The sequence below is a fragment of the Bombina bombina genome, chromosome 7 (assembly GCF_027579735.1).
Source record: "Bombina bombina isolate aBomBom1 chromosome 7, aBomBom1.pri, whole genome shotgun sequence".
Taxonomy (NCBI): Eukaryota; Metazoa; Chordata; class Amphibia; order Anura; family Bombinatoridae; genus Bombina; species Bombina bombina.
Window position 1 is genome coordinate 235,600,493 of NC_069505.1, and position 22,273 is coordinate 235,622,765.

The following is a 22,273-nucleotide window of genomic DNA, read 5'->3' on the forward strand; positions in this document are numbered from 1 at the left end:
GTTCCCACTATTTTGTTCCCCCAACTGATGTACATTATGCAAAATCTACCGCTATTTATAAAGAGTCAAGATATAAAAAGATTTAATAGAGACTGCGCTAATTTTATATGGAATAATAAGAGACATATGCTATCTATAGCAAAATTAGTACTCAGATTTGAAGAAGGTGGTTTATCTTTCCCAGATATTAAAAAGTATAACATAGCTACCCTATCTCGTTCCGCATTTGATTGGCTAACAGAAGCTAACCACCTTACACATTTTTAAATAGAAGAACAACTGACTTCCCCATACACTCTGAAAGCGCTGCTGCACTGCCCGATATCACAACTCCCAAAGGATATTAAAAAAATGATAGTAATACGTAATATGATTGAAGCATGGCAAAAATTAAACAAATTACTGAAAATTAACTTTGATGCATCTCCACTTCTCCCAATTCAAGGTAATCCAAAATGTATCCCTGGGTTATCTTATGAAGTTTTTAACGTTTGGTCTCAAAAAGGCTTATCATATGTTTATCAATGTTTAAATAACTACCTGCAGATTAGATCATTTGAGGATATTGCTAGGGAATTTGGTCTTTCAAACAAAATTTTTTTTGCTTATTTGCAGATTAGACATTTTATAGCAGAAAGCAAAATATCAAATGCAGAAAGCGAAGGTTGGGGGCAAATTGAAACATATTTAACAAGTTATAAAACAGGTAATCATAGCATCGCCTTATTATATAAAATTATGCTTGCTAAGCAGGGGCAGTTAATGACTAATAGTCTTCTAGAGAAATGGAATACTCATTACGAAAACATGACTGTAGATACACTCAATGCAAGTCTTAAATGGATCAATAGTGCTATCATTTCGACAGCATGGAAAGAATCACATATAAAGTTAATTAATAATGCCTATCTAACCCCCATGAAAATGTCTAAATGGAACACTAATTCTGCCGTTAATTGTCCCAGATGTAATAACATAAGTGCAGATATAGTGCATTGTTTTTGGGAGTGCCCCAAAATTCTGCAGTTCTGGATTAAGGTAGAATTTTGGCTCAATAAGATGTTAGACAATAGAGTAAAAATCACATCTAAACATATTTTTTTCCTTTTTACCTCAGAGACTAATAGAGATAATATTAACCTTATTAATACAGCGATCATGCTGGGACGGAATTTAATTTTAAAAAACTGTAGAAACAAAAGGGCCCCTACTTTGCTATGTTTCATAAATTTAATATACTCTCAGGTTATTTTTGAACAAATAAGTATTTCTGCCCCACAAAAAAAAAAATTAAAGCTTTTTTTTCAAAATGGTTAAGAGTTATCCTTTCTTACCCGCGCGATATTCAATTCGCCCTCATTTCTAATTTCCGAAGATCAGATTATTTTGAAACTCTGATATTGTCAGGGGTCTTTCCAACGGAATGGCATTGACTCCCAAAGAATCTACGCTGAGAGATTCCAGAGGAGAGTATAGGGTATCCTGTGAGGAGTGGTTGAGGCTGGGTGGGGTAGGAGAGAGGAACAGGGATAGGTTATGTTCCCCCCTTTTTTTTTTTTCCTCTTCCTCTGTTCCCTTCTTTTTGTTTTGTTGTTGTTTCTGGTATGAGTGGACCTCTCCCTCCCTCTCCTTCAGGGGAGGGAAAGGTAGATAGGTATAAAATCCTGGAAAATGCAATATGGGTATGACAATACACTATGTTTGAATATTTTTGTTAAAATAAGATAGAGGTATAACTATTATTATATGACTCTAATATGATATTTTTCTCTGTCTTTAACCTGTACCCGTTTTTGTAAAAGGAAAAAATAATAATAATAAAAAAAAAAAAAAGAAAAGTACTTGAAAACAATTTTCCTTAAATAAGATACAACCATCTGAAGGAAACAAATAAATACTATTTGCTATAAGAATAATAGTATATTTAGCAGAAGTAGAGATAGCCCCATTAATTTGGGGAACCTTTCCTCAAAACTGAAAACTAACTGCCTATTCCATTCCCTAGTATCAGGAACTGGAAAAAAACTTCTGAAGAAACCACAGAAGATAAATAAGCAGAATTTAAATGTTAGCTAGTCTTTAAAATCAAAAGAACTAGTTACTTCAATATCCAAAATAATCAACACCTTTTGAACAAAGAACAAATGTACTTTATTAAAAATAAAAAAGTAGATTTGCTAATGTCAATATCTGATGAAGAATAAATTCTGAATGAGAAAAAACACCATCAGAGAAGGATAAATCATTATGTTGTTGGTCATTTGAAACTTCATCGACTAAAAAAGAAGTTTGAAAAAGACCTAAAAATGTATTAGAAGGCGGGATGTCAGACAAAAGCCTTTAAAATAGAATCAGAAAAAAATTCTTATAAATTTCTAAGTATATCTTGTACATAAGATGTAAAAAGAATAGCAATATATAAAGCATAAATACTAATGGATTCTGCATGTAAAAGTTTATCATGATAACTTATTACAAACCATAGCTAAAGATAAACATTCATAACATTTAAAATAAATGAACTTAGCTTTGGTAGGACTTCTCAGTCAACAGGAATCCCTCAGCATGTTTTGAACCAGGAACAGTATATGGAAAATCTTGCAATATGTAATAGAAAAAAACGACATATAAAGCAAAATTATCAAATTCCTTAAATGACAGTTTCAGGAATGGGGAAAAATGCAAAACAAACAAGCCTCTAGCAACCAGAAGCAACAAAAAAGTGAGACTTAAATAATGTGAGAAAAAGTGGAACAAGAATGACGCCCACATTTTTTGTCGCCAAGTATGACGCCCACATTATTGGCGCCAAGTACAACCCCATATTTTTTTGGCGCCAAGTATGACGCCACATCCTCTGACGCCGAAAACGACGCCCACATTTTTTTGCGCAAAAAACCGTCTGAACACACATGCGTCAAAAAATGACATAACAACAAACAAACTTCCGGCGACAACTACGGTGCCGGAAATGACAACATTTTGCGCCAAAAAAGTTTGCGCCAAAAATGACGCAATAAATTAAAGCATTTTCTGCCCCCGCAAGCCTAACAGCCCGCAGGGAAAAAAGTCAATTGAAAATTTTTAAGGTAAGAAAAAAATTATTTATTCATATGCATTACCCCAAATAATGAAACTGACAGTCTGAATGAAGGAATACCGATTATCCTGAATCATGGCAAATATAAGTTTAAACACATATATTTAGAACTTTACGTATAAAGTGCCCAACCATAGCTGAGAGTGTCATAAAAAATAAGACTTACTTACCCTAAGACACTCATCTACATATAGTAGACAGCCAAACCAGTACTGAAACGAGAATCAGTAGAGGTAATGGTATATAAGAGTATATCGTCGATCTGAAAAGGGAGGTAAGAGATGAATCTCTATGACCGATAACAGAGAACCTATGAAATAGATCCCCTAGAGGAAGACCATTGAATTCAAATAGGCAATACTCTCTTCACATCCCTCTGACATTCACTGCACTCTGAGAGGAAAACCGGGCTCCAGCGTGCTGCGAAGCGCATATCAACGTAGAATCTAGCACAAACTTACTTCACCACCTCCATGGGAGGCAAAGTTTGTAAAACTGAATTGTGGGTGTGGTGAGGGTGTATTTATAGGCATTTTAAGGTTTGGGAAACTTTGCCCCTCCTGGTAGGAATGTATATCCTATACGTCACTAGCTCATGGACTCATGCTAATTACATGAAAGAAATGTGCCTGCTCCCTGCCTATACAAATATCCTGTATAAAGGATATATATATATATATATATATATATATATATATATATGTCCAATAAAGTTGCAGCTCATTATCTTTTATTTACTTAAGTGACTATCTCCATACCTAGAAGACAAAAAGGCACTTACCTGCAGTCTGGCTGTCCGGCAGGAGGACATCTTATACGGTGTGAGAGGACACATACTCCTCACAGAGACCTGTAGAAAAAAGAAAGAACAGAGTAAACCTACTCTGGCTTTCTATACTAGGGCAGCAATTATGTTCGGAAAACGCAGCAAGGACCACCTCACAAGTTCATAACTGCTTTAAAGCCACCACTACTCTACTGCAGAGATTGGCGTGGACTACAGCTATACCCAAAATTCTTGTTGGTAGTGAAAATAAATCCAATTTTCTTCAGACACCAAACTTCACCTCCTCCATTGACAGAGGCCAAGAGAATGACTGGAGTTTATGGGTAGGGGAGAGACACTAACATCTTTGCTGTGGTGATCTTTGCCTCCTCCTGCTAGCCAGGAGTGATATTCCCAACAGTAATTGATGACGTTGTGGACTCTCCATATCTTAGAAAAGAAAATAATTTTTAATCAAAAGCTCACTGAAATAAGTAATTATCATCACAAAAGCAATAGCAGTAGTATGTATGTAGCTGTGTGTGCGAGTGCGTGGTTTTTATGGGCGTGTGAATTTGTGAGTGCGAGTGTATCTGTGTGTGTAAGTGCGTGTGTGGGCCTGAGGGAGTACAAGTGTATGTGATTGTGTGTGAATCTGTGAGTGCGTGTCAACATGCGTGAGTGCTAGTGCGTGTGAATCTGTGTATGTGCACTTGTGCAAGTGTATCTGTGTGTATGTGAGAGCATGTGAATCTGTGAGTGTGTGTAAATCTGTGTAAGTGCTTTTGTGCAAGTGTATCTTACAGTTAATAGGACATGTATCCACCAGTACTGATATATTTCTACAACAGTGAGACATGCGTATTTTCCAGTGCTTCTGTACAATAAGTGATATTATTATATAATCCCCTCGCTAATATACTGAGCATTACCTGCTGGTCTCCAGAAGTGTCGGAGGGTCAGAATCAGACAGCAACAGTAGCAGCACATTCCTGAAAAAACAGAATTTATGTTTACCTGATAAATTACTTTCTCCAACGGTGTGTCCGGTCCACGGCGTCATCCTTACTTGTGGGATATTCTCTTCCCCAACAGGAAATGGCAAAGAGCCCAGCAAAGCTGGTCACATGATCCCTCCTAGGCTCCGCCTACCCCAGTCATTCGACCGACGTTAAGGAGGAATATTTGCATAGGAGAAACCATATGGTACCGTGGTGACTGTAGTTAAAGAAAATAAATTATCAGACCTGATTAAAAAAACCAGGGCGGGCCGTGGACCGGACACACCGTTGGAGAAAGTAATTTATCAGGTAAACATAAATTCTGTTTTCTCCAACATAGGTGTGTCCGGTCCACGGCGTCATCCTTACTTGTGGGAACCAATAAAAAAGCTTTAGGACACGGATGAAGGGAGGGAGCAAATCAGGTCACCTAAATGGAAGGCACCACGGCTTGCAAAACCTTTCTCCCAAAAATAGCCTCAGAAGAAGCAAAAGTATCAAACTTGTAAAATTTGGTAAAAGTGTGCAGTGAAGACCAAGTCGCTGCCCTACATATCTGATCAACAGAAGCCTCGTTCTTGAAGGCCCATGTGGAGGCCACAGCCCTAGTGGAATGAGCCGTGATTCTTTCGGGAGGCTGCCGTCCGGCAGTCTCGTAAGCCAATCTGATGATGCTTTTAATCCAAAAAGAGAGAGAGGTAGAAGTTGCTTTTTGACCTCTCCTTTTACCGGAATAAACAACAAACAAGGAAGATGTTTGTCTAAAATCCTTTGTAGCATCTAAATAGAATTTTAGAGCGCGAACAACATCCAAATTGTGCAACAAACGTTCCTTCTTTGAAACTGGTTTCGGACACAGAGAAGGTACGATAATCTCCTGGTTAATGTTTTTGTTAGAAACAACTTTTGGAAGAAAACCAGGTTTAGTACGTAAAACCACCTTATCTGCATGGAACACCAGATAAGGAGGAGAACACTGCAGAGCAGATAATTCTGAAACTCTTCTAGCAGAAGAAATTGCAACTAAAAACAAAACTTTCCAAGATAATAACTTAATATCAACGGAATGTAAGGGTTCAAACGGAACCCCCTGAAGAACTGAAAGAACTAAGTTGAGACTCCAAGGAGGAGTCAAAGGTTTGTAAACAGGCTTAATTCTAACCAGAGCCTGAACAAAGGCTTGAACATCTGGCACAGCTGCCAGCTCTTTGTGAAGTAACACAGACAAGGCAGAAATCTGTCCCTTCAGGGAACTAGCAGATAATCCTTTTTCCAATCCTTCTTGAAGGAAGGATAGAATCTTAGGAATCTTAACCTTGTCCCAAGGGAATCCTTTAGATTCACACCAACAGATATATTTCTGGCCTGAACAAGAGTATCGATAACAGAATCTGAGAACCCTCGCTTCGATAAGATCAAGCGTTCAATCTCCAAGCAGTCAGCTGGAGTGAAACCAGATTCGGATGTTCGAACGGACCCTGAACAAGAAGGTCTCGTCTCAAAGGTAGCTTCCAAGGTGGAGCCGATGACATATTCACCAGATCTGCATACCAAGTCCTGCGTGGCCACGCAGGAGCTATCAAGATCACCGACGCCCTCTCCTGATTGATCCTGGCTACCAGCCTGGGGATGAGAGGAAACGGCGGGAACACATAAGCTAGTTTGAAGGTCCAAGGTGCTACTAGTGCATCCACTAGAGCCGCCTTGGGATCCCTGGATCTGGACCCGTAGCAAGGAACTTTGAAGTTCTGACGAGAGGCCATCAGATCCATGTCTGGAATGCCCCACAGCTGAGTGACTTGGGCAAAGATTTCCGGATGGAGTTCCCACTCCCCCGGATGCAATGTCTGACGACTCAGAAAATCCGCTTCCCAATTTTCCACTCCTGGGATGTGGATAGCAGACAGGTGGCAGGAGTGAGACTCCGCCCATAGAATGATTTTGGTCACTTCTTCCATCGCTAGGGAACTCCTTGTTCCCCCCTGATGGTTGATGTACGCAACAGTTGTCATGTTGTCTGATTGAAACCGTATGAACTTGGCCCTCGCTAGCTGAGGCCAAGCCTTGAGAGCATTGAATATCGCTCTCAGTTCCAGAATATTTATCGGTAGAAGAGATTCTTCCCGAGACCAAAGACCCTGAGCTTTCAGGGATCCCCAGACCGCGCCCCAGCCCATCAGACTGGCGTCGGTCGTGACGATGACCCACTCCGGTCTGCGGAATGTCATCCCTTGTGACAGGTTGTCCAGGGACAGCCACCAACGGAGTGAGTCTCTGGTCCTCTGATTTACTTGTATCTTCGGAGACAAGTCTGTATAGTCCCCATTCCACTGACTGAGCATGCACAGTTGTAATGGTCTTAGATGAATGCGCGCAAAAGGAACTATGTCCATTGCCGCTACCATCAAACCGATCACTTCCATGCACTGCGCTATGGAAGGAAGAGGAACGGAATGAAGTATCCGACAAGAGTCTAGAAGTTTTGTTTTTCTGGCCTCTGTCAGAAAAATCCTCATTTCTAAGGAGTCTATTATTGTTCCCAAGAAGGGAACCCTTGTTGACGGAGATAGAGAACTCTTTTCCACGTTCACTTTCCATCCGTGAGATCTGAGAAAGGCCAGGACAATGTCCGTGTGAGCCTTTGCTTGAGAAAGGGACGACGCTTGAATCAGAATGTCGTCCAAGTAAGGTACTACAGCAATGCCCCTTGGTCTTAGCACAGCTAGAAGGGACCCTAGTACCTTTGTGAAAATCCTTGGAGCAGTGGCTAATCCGAAAGGAAGCGCCACGAACTGGTAATGCTTGTCCAGGAATGCGAACCTTAGGAACCGATGATGTTCCTTGTGGATAGGAATATGTAGATACGCATCCTTTAAATCCACTGTGGTCATGAATTGACCTTCCTGGATGGAAGGAAGAATAGTTCGAATGGTTTCCATCTTGAACGATGGAACCTTGAGAAACTTGTTTAAGATCTTGAGATCCAAGATTGGTCTGAACGTTCCCTCTTTTTTGGGAACTATGAACAGATTGGAGTAGAACCCCATCCCTTGTTCTCTTAATGGAACAGGATGAATCACTCCCATTTTTAACAGGTCTTCTACACAATGTAAGAATGCCTGTCTTTTTATGTGGTCTGAAGACAACTGAGACCTGTGGAACCTCCCCCTTGGGGGAAGCCCCTTGAATTCCAGAAGATAACCTTGGGAGACTATTTCTAGCGCCCAAGGATCCAGAACATCTCTTGCCCAAGCCTGAGCGAAGAGAGAGAGTCTGCCCCCCACCAGATCCGGTCCCGGATCGGGGGCCAACATTTCATGCTGTCTTGGTAGCAGTGGCAGGTTTCTTGGCCTGCTTTCCCTTGTTCCAGCCTTGCATTGGTCTCCAAGCTGGCTTGGCTTGAGAAGTATTACCCTCTTGCTTAGAGGACGTAGCACTTTGGGCTGGTCCATTTCTACGAAAGGGACGAAAATTAGGTTTATTTTTTGCCTTGAAAGGCCGATCCTGAGGAAGGGCGTGGCCCTTACCCCCAGTGATATCAGAGATAATCTCTTTCAAGTCAGGGCCAAACAGCGTTTTCCCCTTGAAAGGAATGTTAAGTAGCTTGATCTTGGAAGACGCATCAGCTGACCAAGATTTCAACCAAAGCGCTCTGCGCGCCACAATAGCAAACCCAGAATTCTTAGCCGCTAACCTAGCCAATTGCAAAGTGGCGTCTAGGGTGAAAGAATTAGCAAATTTGAGAGCATTGATTCTGTCCATAATCTCCTCATAAGGAGGAGAATCACTATCGACCGCCTTTATCAGCTCATCGAACCAGAAACATGCGGCTGTAGCTACAGGGACAATGCATGAAATTGGTTGTAGAAGGTAACCCTGCTGAACAAACATCTTTTTAAGTAAACCTTCTAATTTTTTATCCATAGGATCTTTGAAAGCACAACTATCCTCTATGGGTATAGTGGTGCGTTTGTTTAAAGTGGAAACCGCTCCCTCGACCTTGGGGACTGTCTGCCATAAGTCCTTTCTGGGGTCGACCATAGGAAACAATTTTTTAAATATGGGGGGAGGGACGAAAGGAATACCGGGCCTTTCCCATTCTTTATTAACAATGTCCGCCACCCGCTTGGGTATAGGAAAAGCTTCTGGGAGCCCCGGGACCTCTAGGAACTTGTCCATTTTACATAGTTTCTCTGGGATGACCAACTTGTCACAATCATCCAGAGTGGATAATACCTCCTTAAGCAGAATGCGGAGATGTTCCAACTTAAATTTAAACGTAATCACATCAGGTTCAGCTTGTTGAGAAATGTTCCCTGAATCAGTAATTTCTCCCTCAGACAAAACCTCCCTGGCCCCATCAGACTGGGTTAGGGGCCCTTCAGAACCATTATTATCAGCGTTGTCATGCTCTTCAGTATCTAAAACAGAGCAGTCGCGCTTACGCTGATAAGTGTTCATTTTGGCTAAAATGTTTTTGACAGAATTATCCATTACAGCCGTTAATTGTTGCATAGTAAGGAGTATTGGCGCGCTAGATGTACTAGGGGCCTCCTGAGTGGGCAAGACTCGTGTAGACGAAGGAGGGAATGATGCAGTACCATGCTTACTCCCCTCACTTGAGGAATCATCTTGGGCATCATTGTCATTGTCACATAAATCACATTTATTTAAATGAATGGGAATTCTGGCTTCCCCACATTCAGAACACAGTCTATCTGGTAGTTCAGACATGTTAAACAGGCATAAACTTGATAACAAAGTACAAAAAACGTTTTAAAATAAAACCGTTACTGTCACTTTAAATTTTAAACTGAACACACTTTATTACTGCAATTGCGAAAAAACATGAAGGAATTGTTCAAAATTCACCAAATTTTCACCACAGTGTCTTAAAGCCTTAAAAGTATTGCACACCAAATTTGGAAGCTTTAACCCTTAAAATAACGGAACCGGAGCCGTTTTTAACTTTAACCCCTTTACAGTCCCTGGTATCTGCTTTGCTGAGACCCAACCAAGCCCAAAGGGGAATACGATACCAAATGACGCCTTCAGAAAGTCTTTTCTAAGTATCAGAGCTCCTCTCACATGCGACTGCATGTCATGCCTCTCAAAAACAAGTGCGCAACACCGGCGCGAAAATGAGGCTCTGCCTATGATTTGGGAAAGCCCCTAAAGAATAAGGTGTCTAAAACAGTGCCTGCCGATATTATTATATCAAAATACCCAGAATAAATGATTCCTCAAGGCTAAATATGTGTTAATAATGAATCGATTTAGCCCAGAAAAAGTCTACAGTCTTAATAAGCCCTTGTGAAGCCCTTATTTACGATCTTAATAAACATGGCTTACCGGATCCCATAGGGAAAATGACAGCTTCCAGCATTACATCGTCTTGTTAGAATGTGTCATACCTCAAGCAGCAAGAGACTGCTCACTGTTCCCCCAACTGAAGTTAATTGCTCTCAACAGTCCTGTGTGGAACAGCCATGGATTTTAGTGACGGTTGCTAAAATCATTTTCCTCATACAAACAGAAATCTTCATCTCTTTTCTGTTTCTGAGTAAATAGTACATACCAGCACTATTTCAAAATAACAAACTCTTGATTGAATAATAAAAACTACAGTTAAACACTAAAAAACTCTAAGCCATCTCCGTGGAGATGTTGCCTGTACAACGGCAAAGAGAATGACTGGGGTAGGCGGAGCCTAGGAGGGATCATGTGACCAGCTTTGCTGGGCTCTTTGCCATTTCCTGTTGGGGAAGAGAATATCCCACAAGTAAGGATGACGCCGTGGACCGGACACACCTATGTTGGAGAAATAAATCCCAACATTCACATAAGTCTCTGTTAATTTTTGTATTTTTTTTACTGTAGTTTCTTTACAGCATTTTCATATTCACAGCTAAAACATTTCCTAAAATCCCACGTATTAAACAAAACAATGTCCCGCTACTTAATACAAGACAAAGGGAAATCCTATATAGATTTGTTCTCTTTGTATCCTTTGTTGAAAAGCATAATTAGGTAGGCTATGAAGCAGCAATGGGAGCAACTGGTGATTGGTGGCTGCACATATAGGCCTCATGTCATTGGCTTACCAGCTGTGTTCAGCTAGCTCTGTAGCTAACTTTAACTATGTGTGTAATCCCTTTGCAGGAGTTAAACTCATACAACATTTTAAAGCTTTTTGTATTTGCACTTTTATGTCCATTGAAACGCTAAATGATTAGTAACTCACAAGTAACACTTTCCTTTACTGGTCACCTATAGTGATATTTTCCCTACCATATATATGCACTAATATATAAATACTAATAAGAAAACAAATGAATTACACAAGAATCATGATATTCTACACAACATATAGACATAAGGAGTTGCATGTCTAGAGTTCAACGTAAACACAAAGCAGAAAGAAAGAGCGCCCCCTAGTGCAGAACATCCCCAACAAGCCTCCTCTGTGTGCCCCTACATATCGACACTCACAGCTATAGCAGCACTCAAATGTGTCTTAGCTCACTGATCCATGTGTCAGCACTCAGTCTTAATACGTGCTCAACAATTCCACCATATTGTGAGCCTTCTCCCCGTGACATAGTTTTATCTTTTCATTAAAGTGTTTGGCAACACATAGGAGTTGGGGTCTATTTGCAGCTACAGGTGGAATTGTTGAGAATGTTTGTTCTTTACGAGTATCAAGATAAGTGAGTGCTGACACGTGGATCAGTGAAACTGAAGAACCTAAGTCCTGTAAAACAACAAAGGTAGATAAGAACCAAAAAATCCATCACTGCACCTAAACCAGTTACCCAGTGACTTGAGATCATCACCCCTTGTTAACAGCAGAACTAGACCTGACTATTATATATCAGAGGGCGACATAGGTGTAGGAACCCCAAAAAAATCTGGGGGTGGAGGATAGCGTTTTTACTGGGTATTCTTATTCAATCAACTTGGAATTGTCTGCACCGCCAAATTTTAAAATGATACATTTATGTGCAGTTTCTCACCCAAAAAAGTTATAGGAGCAGTTTTCACAAAAAAAAAGTAACAGCACTTTATTATAAACATGTAACTAACCGCAAGATAAGGCATAGTAAGCACCTAGAGTAAGTAACAGAACATGTTTGTTGCCATAGTAGTAACCTAACTCTGGGTTTTATTTGGCAAACTGTGTGCACGTGAAAAATATATGTGCGCTTACAGAACATAAGGCGATCTTACAGGGAACAGTACAAGTCCTGCCTCATTTAACCTCTTATGCATTATCTGCCCCCCACATGGTTTTAAATCCTATTGGTTAAAACAAAATACGCCCTAAATGCACAGGCCAACCAACAGCACGAATGAAATACAAGTTGTAACATACATGTACATGTTTAAGCAACTAATGTTACAATTCAACTATTTATATACTAAACAAGTACAATGTTTGATACATATATTATGAACCAGATAGTAACAATCAGTTAGATCGTATATACAAATAACGTACTAGTACATGAATACTTAGAGAAAGGCAAAAAGGATAAAGAACATATAATACATGCATGAGCAGGATACACAAACGGACGTATATGAAAATCATTGAATAAAGTCAAACTGGTCATACTATGCGTAACTGGTAAAAACTACGCTAAAAATACCGAAATTCAACAACACATAATTATATATGTATAAAAATTAACAATTTACTCCCAAAAATGTATGAGGTCAAATCTAGAATTAAGACCATGTGGTATCCTAGTGCCCATTCGAAATATCCAATACATCTCCCTTTTGGCTAAAAGAAGATCAGGGTCACCACCCCGTTTGGGGATTTTCACCTTTTCAATAGCACACCATTTCAAAGTATTAAGAGAACAATTATGCCGTGTAGCAAAATGTTGAACCAAAGGAGTGGAAGATTTCCCAACTGTGATAGTTGAAAAGTGTTCCCTGATACGAGTATTGATATCTCGACTGGTGAGCCCAATGTATTGGACTTTACATTGGACACAATTGACCAAATAGATCACACAAGTGGAGGTAAAATTGAGGCATGATTTTATTTCAAACTCTTCTCCCTTGGTCTCAGATTTAAAGGTAGAAGTGACATGAACATAGTCACAGGGTTTTTCATTTCCTGTGTCCACATTTAAACATGCCTACATGTCTAAGCCATGACGAGGAAGATTGTGTGGTGGGTTTTAACTGGGTAAGAGACAAAATAGACCCTAGAGTTCTACATTTTCTGTAGGAACACCTTATACCCTTTTTAGTTACCATGGCAAGACTATCATCTGCAGCAACAATAGAGAAATGCCTTTCGATAATGTTACATATATTCTGGTATTGGGCACTATAATTAGTGACAAAGTGCATACCATCAAAAACTCCTCTATTCTTGTTGGAACATTTCTCATGTAAAAAAAGTCTGTCTAGGCTCCACGTCCACAGACTGTCTAGCTTTTAGTATGTCCCTTTGTGGGTAATGTCTCTCTCTAAGTCTCTTTGCCAAATCATCTGCTTCAACTAGAAACTCTGTGTTCACTGCAATTTTGCCTTATTCTGGTGTACTGCCCCTTAGCCACAGCAAAAGTTACATGCTTTGGATGGCAGCTAGAGGCATGAAGGAGAGTATTGCCCGGAATGGGTTTTCGATACACCCTAGTCATCACCTTGCCATCCTGACCACCTGTAAGCGTAAGGTCAAGGAAGTTAATGTTTATTGGGTCATGTTCAAAGGTGAACCGAAGGCCCAAATCATTTTGATTCAGAAAATCCACAAAACAAGGAATCAATTCCTCAGGACCGAGCCAAATAAGCAGCAGGTCATCAATAAAGCGTTTGTAGAAGCCTATATGAGACCTGTAGGGATTTCTATCTCCAAAGATGTGCTCTAGCTCCCACCAGCCAAGATAGAAATTGGCATAGGAGGGGGCAAATTTCGCCCCCAAAGCTGTGCCACACCTCTGGAGATAGAAATCATCCTCAAACTTAAAAAAGTTATGAGTGAGGAGAAATTGCGTGATCCTATTAACATATTTCTGAAAATCAATAGTATAATCAGAAAAATTAGATAGAAAAAAACTAATAGCTTTGATGCCTTCAGAATGGGGAATCAAGGAATACAGGGCCACTACATCAATGGTGAGCCATATAGAGCCCAATTTCCAATTGACATTACTTAGTAAATTCAAAACATGTTTGGTATCTTGTATATAAGAAACAAGAGAGGTAACTAAGGGTTGCAGAATAGAATCCAACCATTGAGAGATATGTTCCAACAGAGAATGAATGCCACTGACTATGGGACGGCCTTTAACATCTGTTAGGGACTTGCAAACTTTAGGGAGATAGTGAAACCATGGAATCTTTGGAAATTTCACATTTTTGTATTTGGCTGTTTTCTCATCCAAGAAACTGTACTCAACACCATCATCCAATATATCCCTAAGTTCAAGTTGAAACCTAATTGACGTGTCCCTAGGCAAAACCTCATAGTCACCGACATTGTGTAACTGTCGTAACGCTTCAGTTATGTACTGGGCTCGGTCCATCACACCAACCGATCCACCCTTGTCTGCAAGCGTATGACCAGGGTGTTATTTTTCTCTAGGGATTTTAAAGACTCTCTCTGAATTTTGGTTAAATTGGGTCTGTACTGTTTGTTAGAGTCCTTTAGAGACACAAAATCATTTTCAACCCGTTTGTGAAAGGATTCAAGGATATTCCCCCTGCTCTGTATAGGATAAAATCTAGAGCTACTTCTGAGAGATACACCTATGTTCCTAGTACTCTCACCACTCCTACCCTTGATTCCAATAAGCGCAATGAAATTAGATCACAATTATCTGAAAAATCAATAAATTCAGGTTGGGGTTGTGCTTGACTAATAGGCCTATCATCTGAAACTGGGGCTGTCTCATTTCCAAAATGCTTTTTCAGAGTCAAGTTTCCAACAAAACGGTTTAGATCCAAAAGTGTCTGAAAGATGTCAAAATCAATATTGGGGGCAAAACCTAAACCCAGACTCAACAAATCTTCCTGGTCTGAGGATAACACAGTACTGGACAAATTAATTACATTGGTTATTTGTACTTGCTCACCGGGCGATTGCCCCAGAGTTAATATCTTTCCTGTATATTTTGTGTGTTTTGTAAGACTGACATGTTTAGTGTGTTCATACCCCCTCCTGTTGGATCCTGCTCCCCTGGAAAAACCTTATCCAGTTCTGACTGAACTGTCTGTGTACAATTTGATTGTGGTGTATGTTGGATAAGGTTTTTCCGGTAGAGCAGGATCCAACAGGAGGGGGGACGAACACACTAAACATGTCAGTCATACAAAACACACAAAATATACAGGAAAGATATCAACGCAAGTACAAATAACCAATGTAATTAATTTGTCCAGTACTGTGTTATCCTCAGACCAGGAAGATTTGTTGAGTTTAGGTTTAGGTTTTGCCCCCACTATTGATTTTGACATCTTTCAGACACTTTTGGATCTAAACCATTTGTTAGAAACTTGACTCTGAAAAAGCATTTTGGAAATGAGACAGCCCCAGTTTCAGATGATAGGCCTATTAGTCAAGCACAACCCCTACCTGAATTTATAGATTTTTCAGATAATTGTGATCTAATTTCCTTGCGCTTATTGGAATCAAGGGTAGGAGTGGTGAGGGTACTAGGAACATAGGTGTATCTCTCAGAAGTAGCTCTAGATTTTATCCTATACAGAGCAGGGGGAATATCCTTGAAACCTTTCACAAATGGTTTGAGAATGATTTGGTGGCTCTAAAGGACTCTAACAAACAGTACAGACCCAATTTGACTAAAATTCAGAGAGAGGCCTTAAAATTCCTAGAGGAAAATAACACCCCGGTCATACGCCCTGCAGACAAGGGTGGATCGGTTGTTGTGATGGACCGAGCCCAGTACATAACTGAAGCGTTACGACAGTTACACAATGCCAGTGACTATGAGGTTTTGCCTAGGAACCCGACAATTAGGTTTCAACTTGAATTTAGGGATATATTGGATGATGGTGTTGAGTACGGTTTCTTGGATGAGAAAACAGCCGAATACATGGATGTGAAATTTACAAAGATTCCATGGTTTCACTATCTCCCTAAAGTTCACAAGTTCCTAACAGATGTTAAAGGCCGTCCCATAGTCAGTGGCAGTGATTCTCTGTTGGAACATACCTCTCAATGGTTCGATTCTATTCTGCAACTCTTAGTTACCTCTCTTGTTTCTTATATACAAGATACCAAACATGTTTTGAATTTACTAAGTAATGTCAATTGGAAACTGGGCTCTATATGGATCACCATTGATGTAGTAGCCCTGTATTCCTTGATTCCCCATTCTGAAGGAAACAAAGCTATTCGTTTTTTTCTATATCATTTTTCTGATTATACTATTGATTTTTAGAAATATGTTATTAGGATCACGTAATTTCTCCTCACTCATAACTTGGATGATTTCTATTTCCAGAGGTGTGGCACAGCTATGGGGGCGAAATTTGCCCCCTCCTACGCAAATGTATATCTTGGCTGGTGGGAGCTAGTGCACATCTTTGGAGATAGAAATCCCTACAGGTCTCATATAGGCTTCTACAAACGCTTTATTGATGACCTGCTGCTTATTTGGCTAGGTCCTGAGGAATTAATTTCTTGTTTTGTGGATTTTCTGAATCATAATGATTTGGGCCTTCGGTTCACCTTTGAACATGACCCAATAAAGATTAACTTCCTTGAACTTACGCTTACAGGTGGTCAGAATGGCAAGGTGATGACTAGGTTGTATCGAAAAACCCATTTCGGGCAATACTCTCCTTCCTGCCTCTAGCTGCCATCCAAAGCATGTAACCTTTGCTGTGGCCAAGGGGCAGTACACCAGAATAAGGCAAAATTTTTCTAGTTTCTAGTTGAAGCAGATGATTTGGCAAAGAGACTTAGAGAGAGACATTACCCACAAAGGAACATATTAAGAGCTAGACAGTCTGTGGAAGTGGAGCCTAGACAGACTTTTTTTACATGAGAAATGTTCCAACAAGAATAGAGGAGTTTTTGATGGTATGCACGTTGTAACTAATTATAGTGCCCAATACCAGGATATATGTAACATTATCAAAAGGCATTTCTCTATTGTTGCTGCGGATGATAGTCTTGCCATGGTAACTAAAAAGGGTATGAGGTGTTCCTACAGAAAATGTAGAACTCTAGGGTCTATTTTGTCTCTTACCCAGTTAAAACCCACCACACAATCTTCCTCGTCATGGCTTAGACATGTAGGCATGTTTAAATGTGGACACAGGAAATGAAAAACCCTGTGACTAGGTTCATGTCACTTCTACCTTTAAATCTGAGACCAAGGGAGAAGCGTTTGAAATAAAACCATGCCTCAATTGTACCTCCACTGGTGTGATCTATTTGGTCAATTGTGTCCAATGTAAGGTCCAATACATTGGGCTCACCAGTCGAGATATCAATACTCGTATCAGGGAACACTTTTCAACTATCACAGTTGAGAAATCCTCCACTCCTTTGATTCAACATTTTGCTACACGGCATAATTATTCTCTTAATACTTTGAAATGGTGTGTTATTGAAAAGGTAAAAATCCCCAAACGGGGTGGTGACCCTGATCTTCTTTTAGCCAAAAGGGAGATGTACTGGATATTTTGAATGAGCACTAGGATACCACATGGTCTTAATTCTAGATTTGACCTCATACATTTTTGGGAGTAAATTGTTCATTTATAATTATGTGGAAGCAAAGGGTTGTGAGTCAGGCGCAGTAAAGAATCTAAGATCTCCAAAAACTAGCAGTTCATTCGTATGCTGCCCTAATCTATTTATCATTATATATGTGTGTGTGTGTGTGTATGTATATATGTGTGTGTATATCCCAGTAGATAGACAGATATAGAAGGGTAAAGGAGTATTGAAATATAATAACAAGGGTTAATAACTATATGAATCCAGATATTCAGAGGGTCCTGATATATACACAGAAAAAATAGATACAGTAAACAATAGTCATATAGAATAATAACAATATACAGTAAATCAATATCAGTGGTATATATATATATATATATATATATATATATATATATATATATATATATCGCATAAGTAAAAACCCAATAGTGCAGTGACATTGAGAAAGAAAGGCACACACCCAAAATAAAATAGAATAGAATATAAAATATATACAATCGCTTAAAATATCACTGCCAAAAGCATAAAGTTAGAAAATGAATGGAGCAGTTCATAAAATTCAAGAAGTAAGATCACACCAAAACGAAGCTGGAGTATGTGATGAGTGGTGTTATATATAGAATAAAATAGTGATCCACAGTGTCTGGAGAGGGCAAAACCCCGTATGGTATCTACTTACACTCCTTACCCCCAATCAATATGAGGTAAGTGTCGCGCAGTGTTGGTAGAATCTCTTTCTGACTTCCACAGATGTAGAAAAGCAGCTACAGGACCTTGCCCGTGTCTTTGCTCATATAGCCGTATGCCTTTTATCAGCTTCTCTCAGTTCAGCTGCAATGTGTGTGTGTCCTAGTCAGAAACACTCTGCTGGCTCATATAATTATGTGGTGTTGAATTTCATGATAGTTTTTACCAGTTACGCATAGTATGACCAGTTTGATTTTATTCAATGATTTTCATATACGTCCGTTTGTGTATCCTGCTCATGCATGTATTATATGTTCTTTATCCTTTCTGCCTTTCTCTAAGTATTCATGTACTAGTACGTTATTTGTATATAACTATATACGATCTAACTGATTGTTACTATCTGGTTCATAATATATGTATGAAACATTGTACTTGTTTAGTATATAAATAGTTTAATTGTAACATTATTTGCTTAAACATGTACATGTATGTTACAACTTGTATTTCATTCGTGCTGTTGGTTGCCCTGTGCATTTATGGCATATTTTGTTTTAACTAATAGGATTTTTCTATACCTGTTTTAAGTCTTGAGCTAGACATAGCACCTTAGGCTATGATTACGGCATAAGCCGAAACGCGTAAGCCAGTGGTGCTACGCTCTACTGCACATTGTGTTCCTCTATGTGTGTATTTTTACCTTCTTGGATTACAAATACATTTTTAACTTTTATTGAGCATTTCCTCCTTTTGTTTCTGAGTTTCTATTAACAGCTGGATTGCTCATGGCACCGCTCCGAACCTGTACCTGCTCCCATAGCCATGTTTAGTTGTCTTCATTGAGAGTCCCGGATCTGTGATGTCATAGACGCTGACAAATGCAGAATTCCTGTGCCGAGAGAGGGTGAGGGACGCCGACAGGTTCGGCTTTGGATCGATCTGATCGTTGAAAGTGAGTCCCTGCTCCCTGGTTATGTGGCGTGTTATTTTCCTGCACGGATATGTTTATGTTCCAGGGACCGTACATTGCAATGATTTTGGCTATACGGAGTATTGATGGGTTTAAGTGGCTATTTTGCAGCGTTACCTTGATGCAGTAACAGTTTTCTGGTCTTCACATCTATGAGACTGATTCCTTCATGATCTTTATTTTTGTGATTGTACAGAATATTGAGCCATTGTCCCTAAAGATTATTGCAAGGAGGGGGCAGATTATTTCATTTGCATAAAAGAGAGATTTTTTTGTATATAAAAACTAGGATTGAATATTAAAGGGACATTCCAGCCAAAATTGGAATACACATTGGTGCATTTCAGTTTTGAATAGAAGCATTTATCCAATATACACGACATATTAGCAAAAATGCTTCTAGTAAAAAGCCGTTTCGGTTTCAAGAGTGCTCTGTGCGCCAGTATTTCTTCAGATGGTTTAAGGTGCATGTATCATCTGTTAATAACTCAATTGGCATGAAGAAGACCCCACTAGTTTTCTGAGCAGTTGCAATATTTAAAATGCTGGTGCACTGAGAATATCTAGTTATGCTTCACATGCAGAGAAAAATGCTAACACTTAAACAGTGATAACTTTTTATCCAGAAACATTTTCGCCAGTACATGTACATTATAAATATTTTTCTATCCAAAGATGTAATTCATCTATGTGCATGAAATGTCCCTTGAATATTATTTAGCTTTAAGATTCATTGTTCAGAATTTAGTTTTACCCTATATGGGTTAAATATTTAAATGCAGATGCATTTCTTTGATGCTTTGATGTGAATATTTTATATGAAAGACACACAGAGTGAACTAGAGAACTAAATTATTTTTTCAGCAAATCAAAATCTACATTTTATTGCATCTTTTATAAACATATTTGGAATGATGTATTTTATATTAAATGAATTTATGGAATATAGTGATTTGTGCTCTAAACATTATAATATTATATTAAAGTGATGATAAAGTTTACAATTTGTATAATCAGATCCTGAATGGAAAATTAATCAATTTTAACGAAGATTCGCTATAACTTACTTTTTAATATAGCAATGAAATTCTAATATCTCACGCTCCAGCCGCCCATTTCAAAAATATTTTTCTTTCATACAAGTGGCAAGAGTCCATGAGCTAGTGACATATGGGATATACATTCCTACCAGGAGGGGGCAAAGCTTCCCAAACCTCAAAATGCCTATAAATACACCCCTCACCTTACTCATACTTCAGTTTTGCAAATTTTACTTCATTAGAGGATGGTTAAGTAAGTCATGTTTGATTTTCTTCTGTGAAAGGCGCTTCTAAGCATTTTGAAGCCCAATTTCTCTCAAAGTAAAGTGTTTGTCTGAGGGATGCGAAGGAGTATTTGCCTAATGATGACATGTTTTCACCTATGGGAAATATATTCTAAGGCTCTCTGTAAATTAGGTCGTGGGGATTCATCTGCCACCTCCCTTTACAGATCGACATACTCCTCTACCATTACCTCTGCTGATATGTTTCAGTACTGGTTTGGCTGTCTGCTATATGTGGATGGGTGTCTTCAGGTAAGTATATATTATTTTTTAAGACACGCTCAGCTATGTTTTGCACTTTATATTTTAAAGTTTTAATATATATTGCATATATTTGCCATAAGTCAGGTCTATATTTATTTCCCTTTGCAGTCTAACAGTTTCAACATGGAAATTATGCTTTTGGGAGAAATTTAGTAATTTTTTTCTTACCTGGTTTTCCAGGTAGTTGTGACTTCAGACTTGTATTTTCAAATTTTCGCTGGCAAATTAGGCTCGCGATGGCGCAAAATACTTTTTATTGCGTTATTCTTGGCGCAAATATTTTGGCGCGGAGGTTGCGTTTGTTGTGACGGGAGTCACGTAATTTCTTACGTCTTTGTTGACGCAAATTTTTTGGGTGCGAAGTCGCGCTTGTTATGAAGCAAGTTGTATAAATAAAAAGAGAGAAGCGCTCAACCTGGAAACGAACAATAGCATAATAGCTTGTTCTATGGCTAGTTACCACCCAAGAAGCAGCTTCTTTTTGCCCAACATGTGCCTTTCACAGAGAAAAACTTTCCTGAAGCATATCAGTCTGATCCTGACTTCACAGTACAGTCCAGCCCCGAAATACCAGGCAATCCTTCTCTGAACAAGAGAAACAGCAAAACCCTAGACCTACGTTTCGGCCTATTGTGGGCCTCGTCAGTGAGGTGCAGCCATATCCCTCTAGGCACACTGAGCAACGGGTCCACGTCTGGATTCCCGCATCACACTTAGGGAGACTTCCCAAAATGTCATAATTTGCATAAATAAAAAGAGAGAAGCGCTCAACCTGGAAACGAACAATAGCATAATAGCTTGTTCTATGGCTAGTTACCACCCAAGAAGCAGCCTCTTTTTGCCCAACATGTGCCTTTCACAGAGAAGAACTTTCCTGAAGCATATCAGTCTGATCCTGACTTCACAGTACAGTCCAGCCCCGAAATACCAGGCAATCCTTCTCTGAACAAGAGAAACAGCAAAACCCCAGACGTACGTTTCGGCCTATTGTGGGCCTCGTCAGTGAGGTGCAGCCATATCCCTCTAGGCACACTGAGCAACGGGTCCACGTCTGGATTCCCGCATCACACTTAGGGAGACTTCCCAAAATGTCATAATTTGCATAAATAAAAAGAGAGAAGCGCTCAACCTGGAAACGAACAATAGCATAATAGCTTGTTCTATGGCTAGTTACCACCCAAGAAGCAGCCTCTTTTTGCCCAACATGTGCCTTTCACAGAGAAAAACTTTCCTGAAGCATATCAGTCTGATCCTGACTTCACAGTACAGTCCAGCCCCGAAATACCAGGCAATCCTTCTCTGAACAAGAGAAACAGCAAAACCCCAGACGTACGTTTCGGCCTATTGTGGGCCTCGTCAGTGAGGTGCAGCCATATCCCTCTAGGCACACTGAGCAACGGGTCCACGTCTGGATTCCCGCATCACACTTAGGGAGACTTC

The 22,273-nt window shown here is 39.6% G+C and overlaps 1 protein-coding gene across 1 annotated transcript in view; it reads right to left on the reverse strand.

Annotated features, from left to right (window-relative positions):
* The window catches only part of SAAL1 (serum amyloid A like 1), a 219,370-nt gene that overhangs the window by 114,029 nt on the left and 83,068 nt on the right, over positions 1 to 22,273 (reverse strand). Inside the window, 1 exon segment of the mRNA XM_053720661.1 lies at positions 4,799 to 4,858. Coding sequence (XP_053576636.1) covers positions 4,799 to 4,858 — 60 coding nt within the window.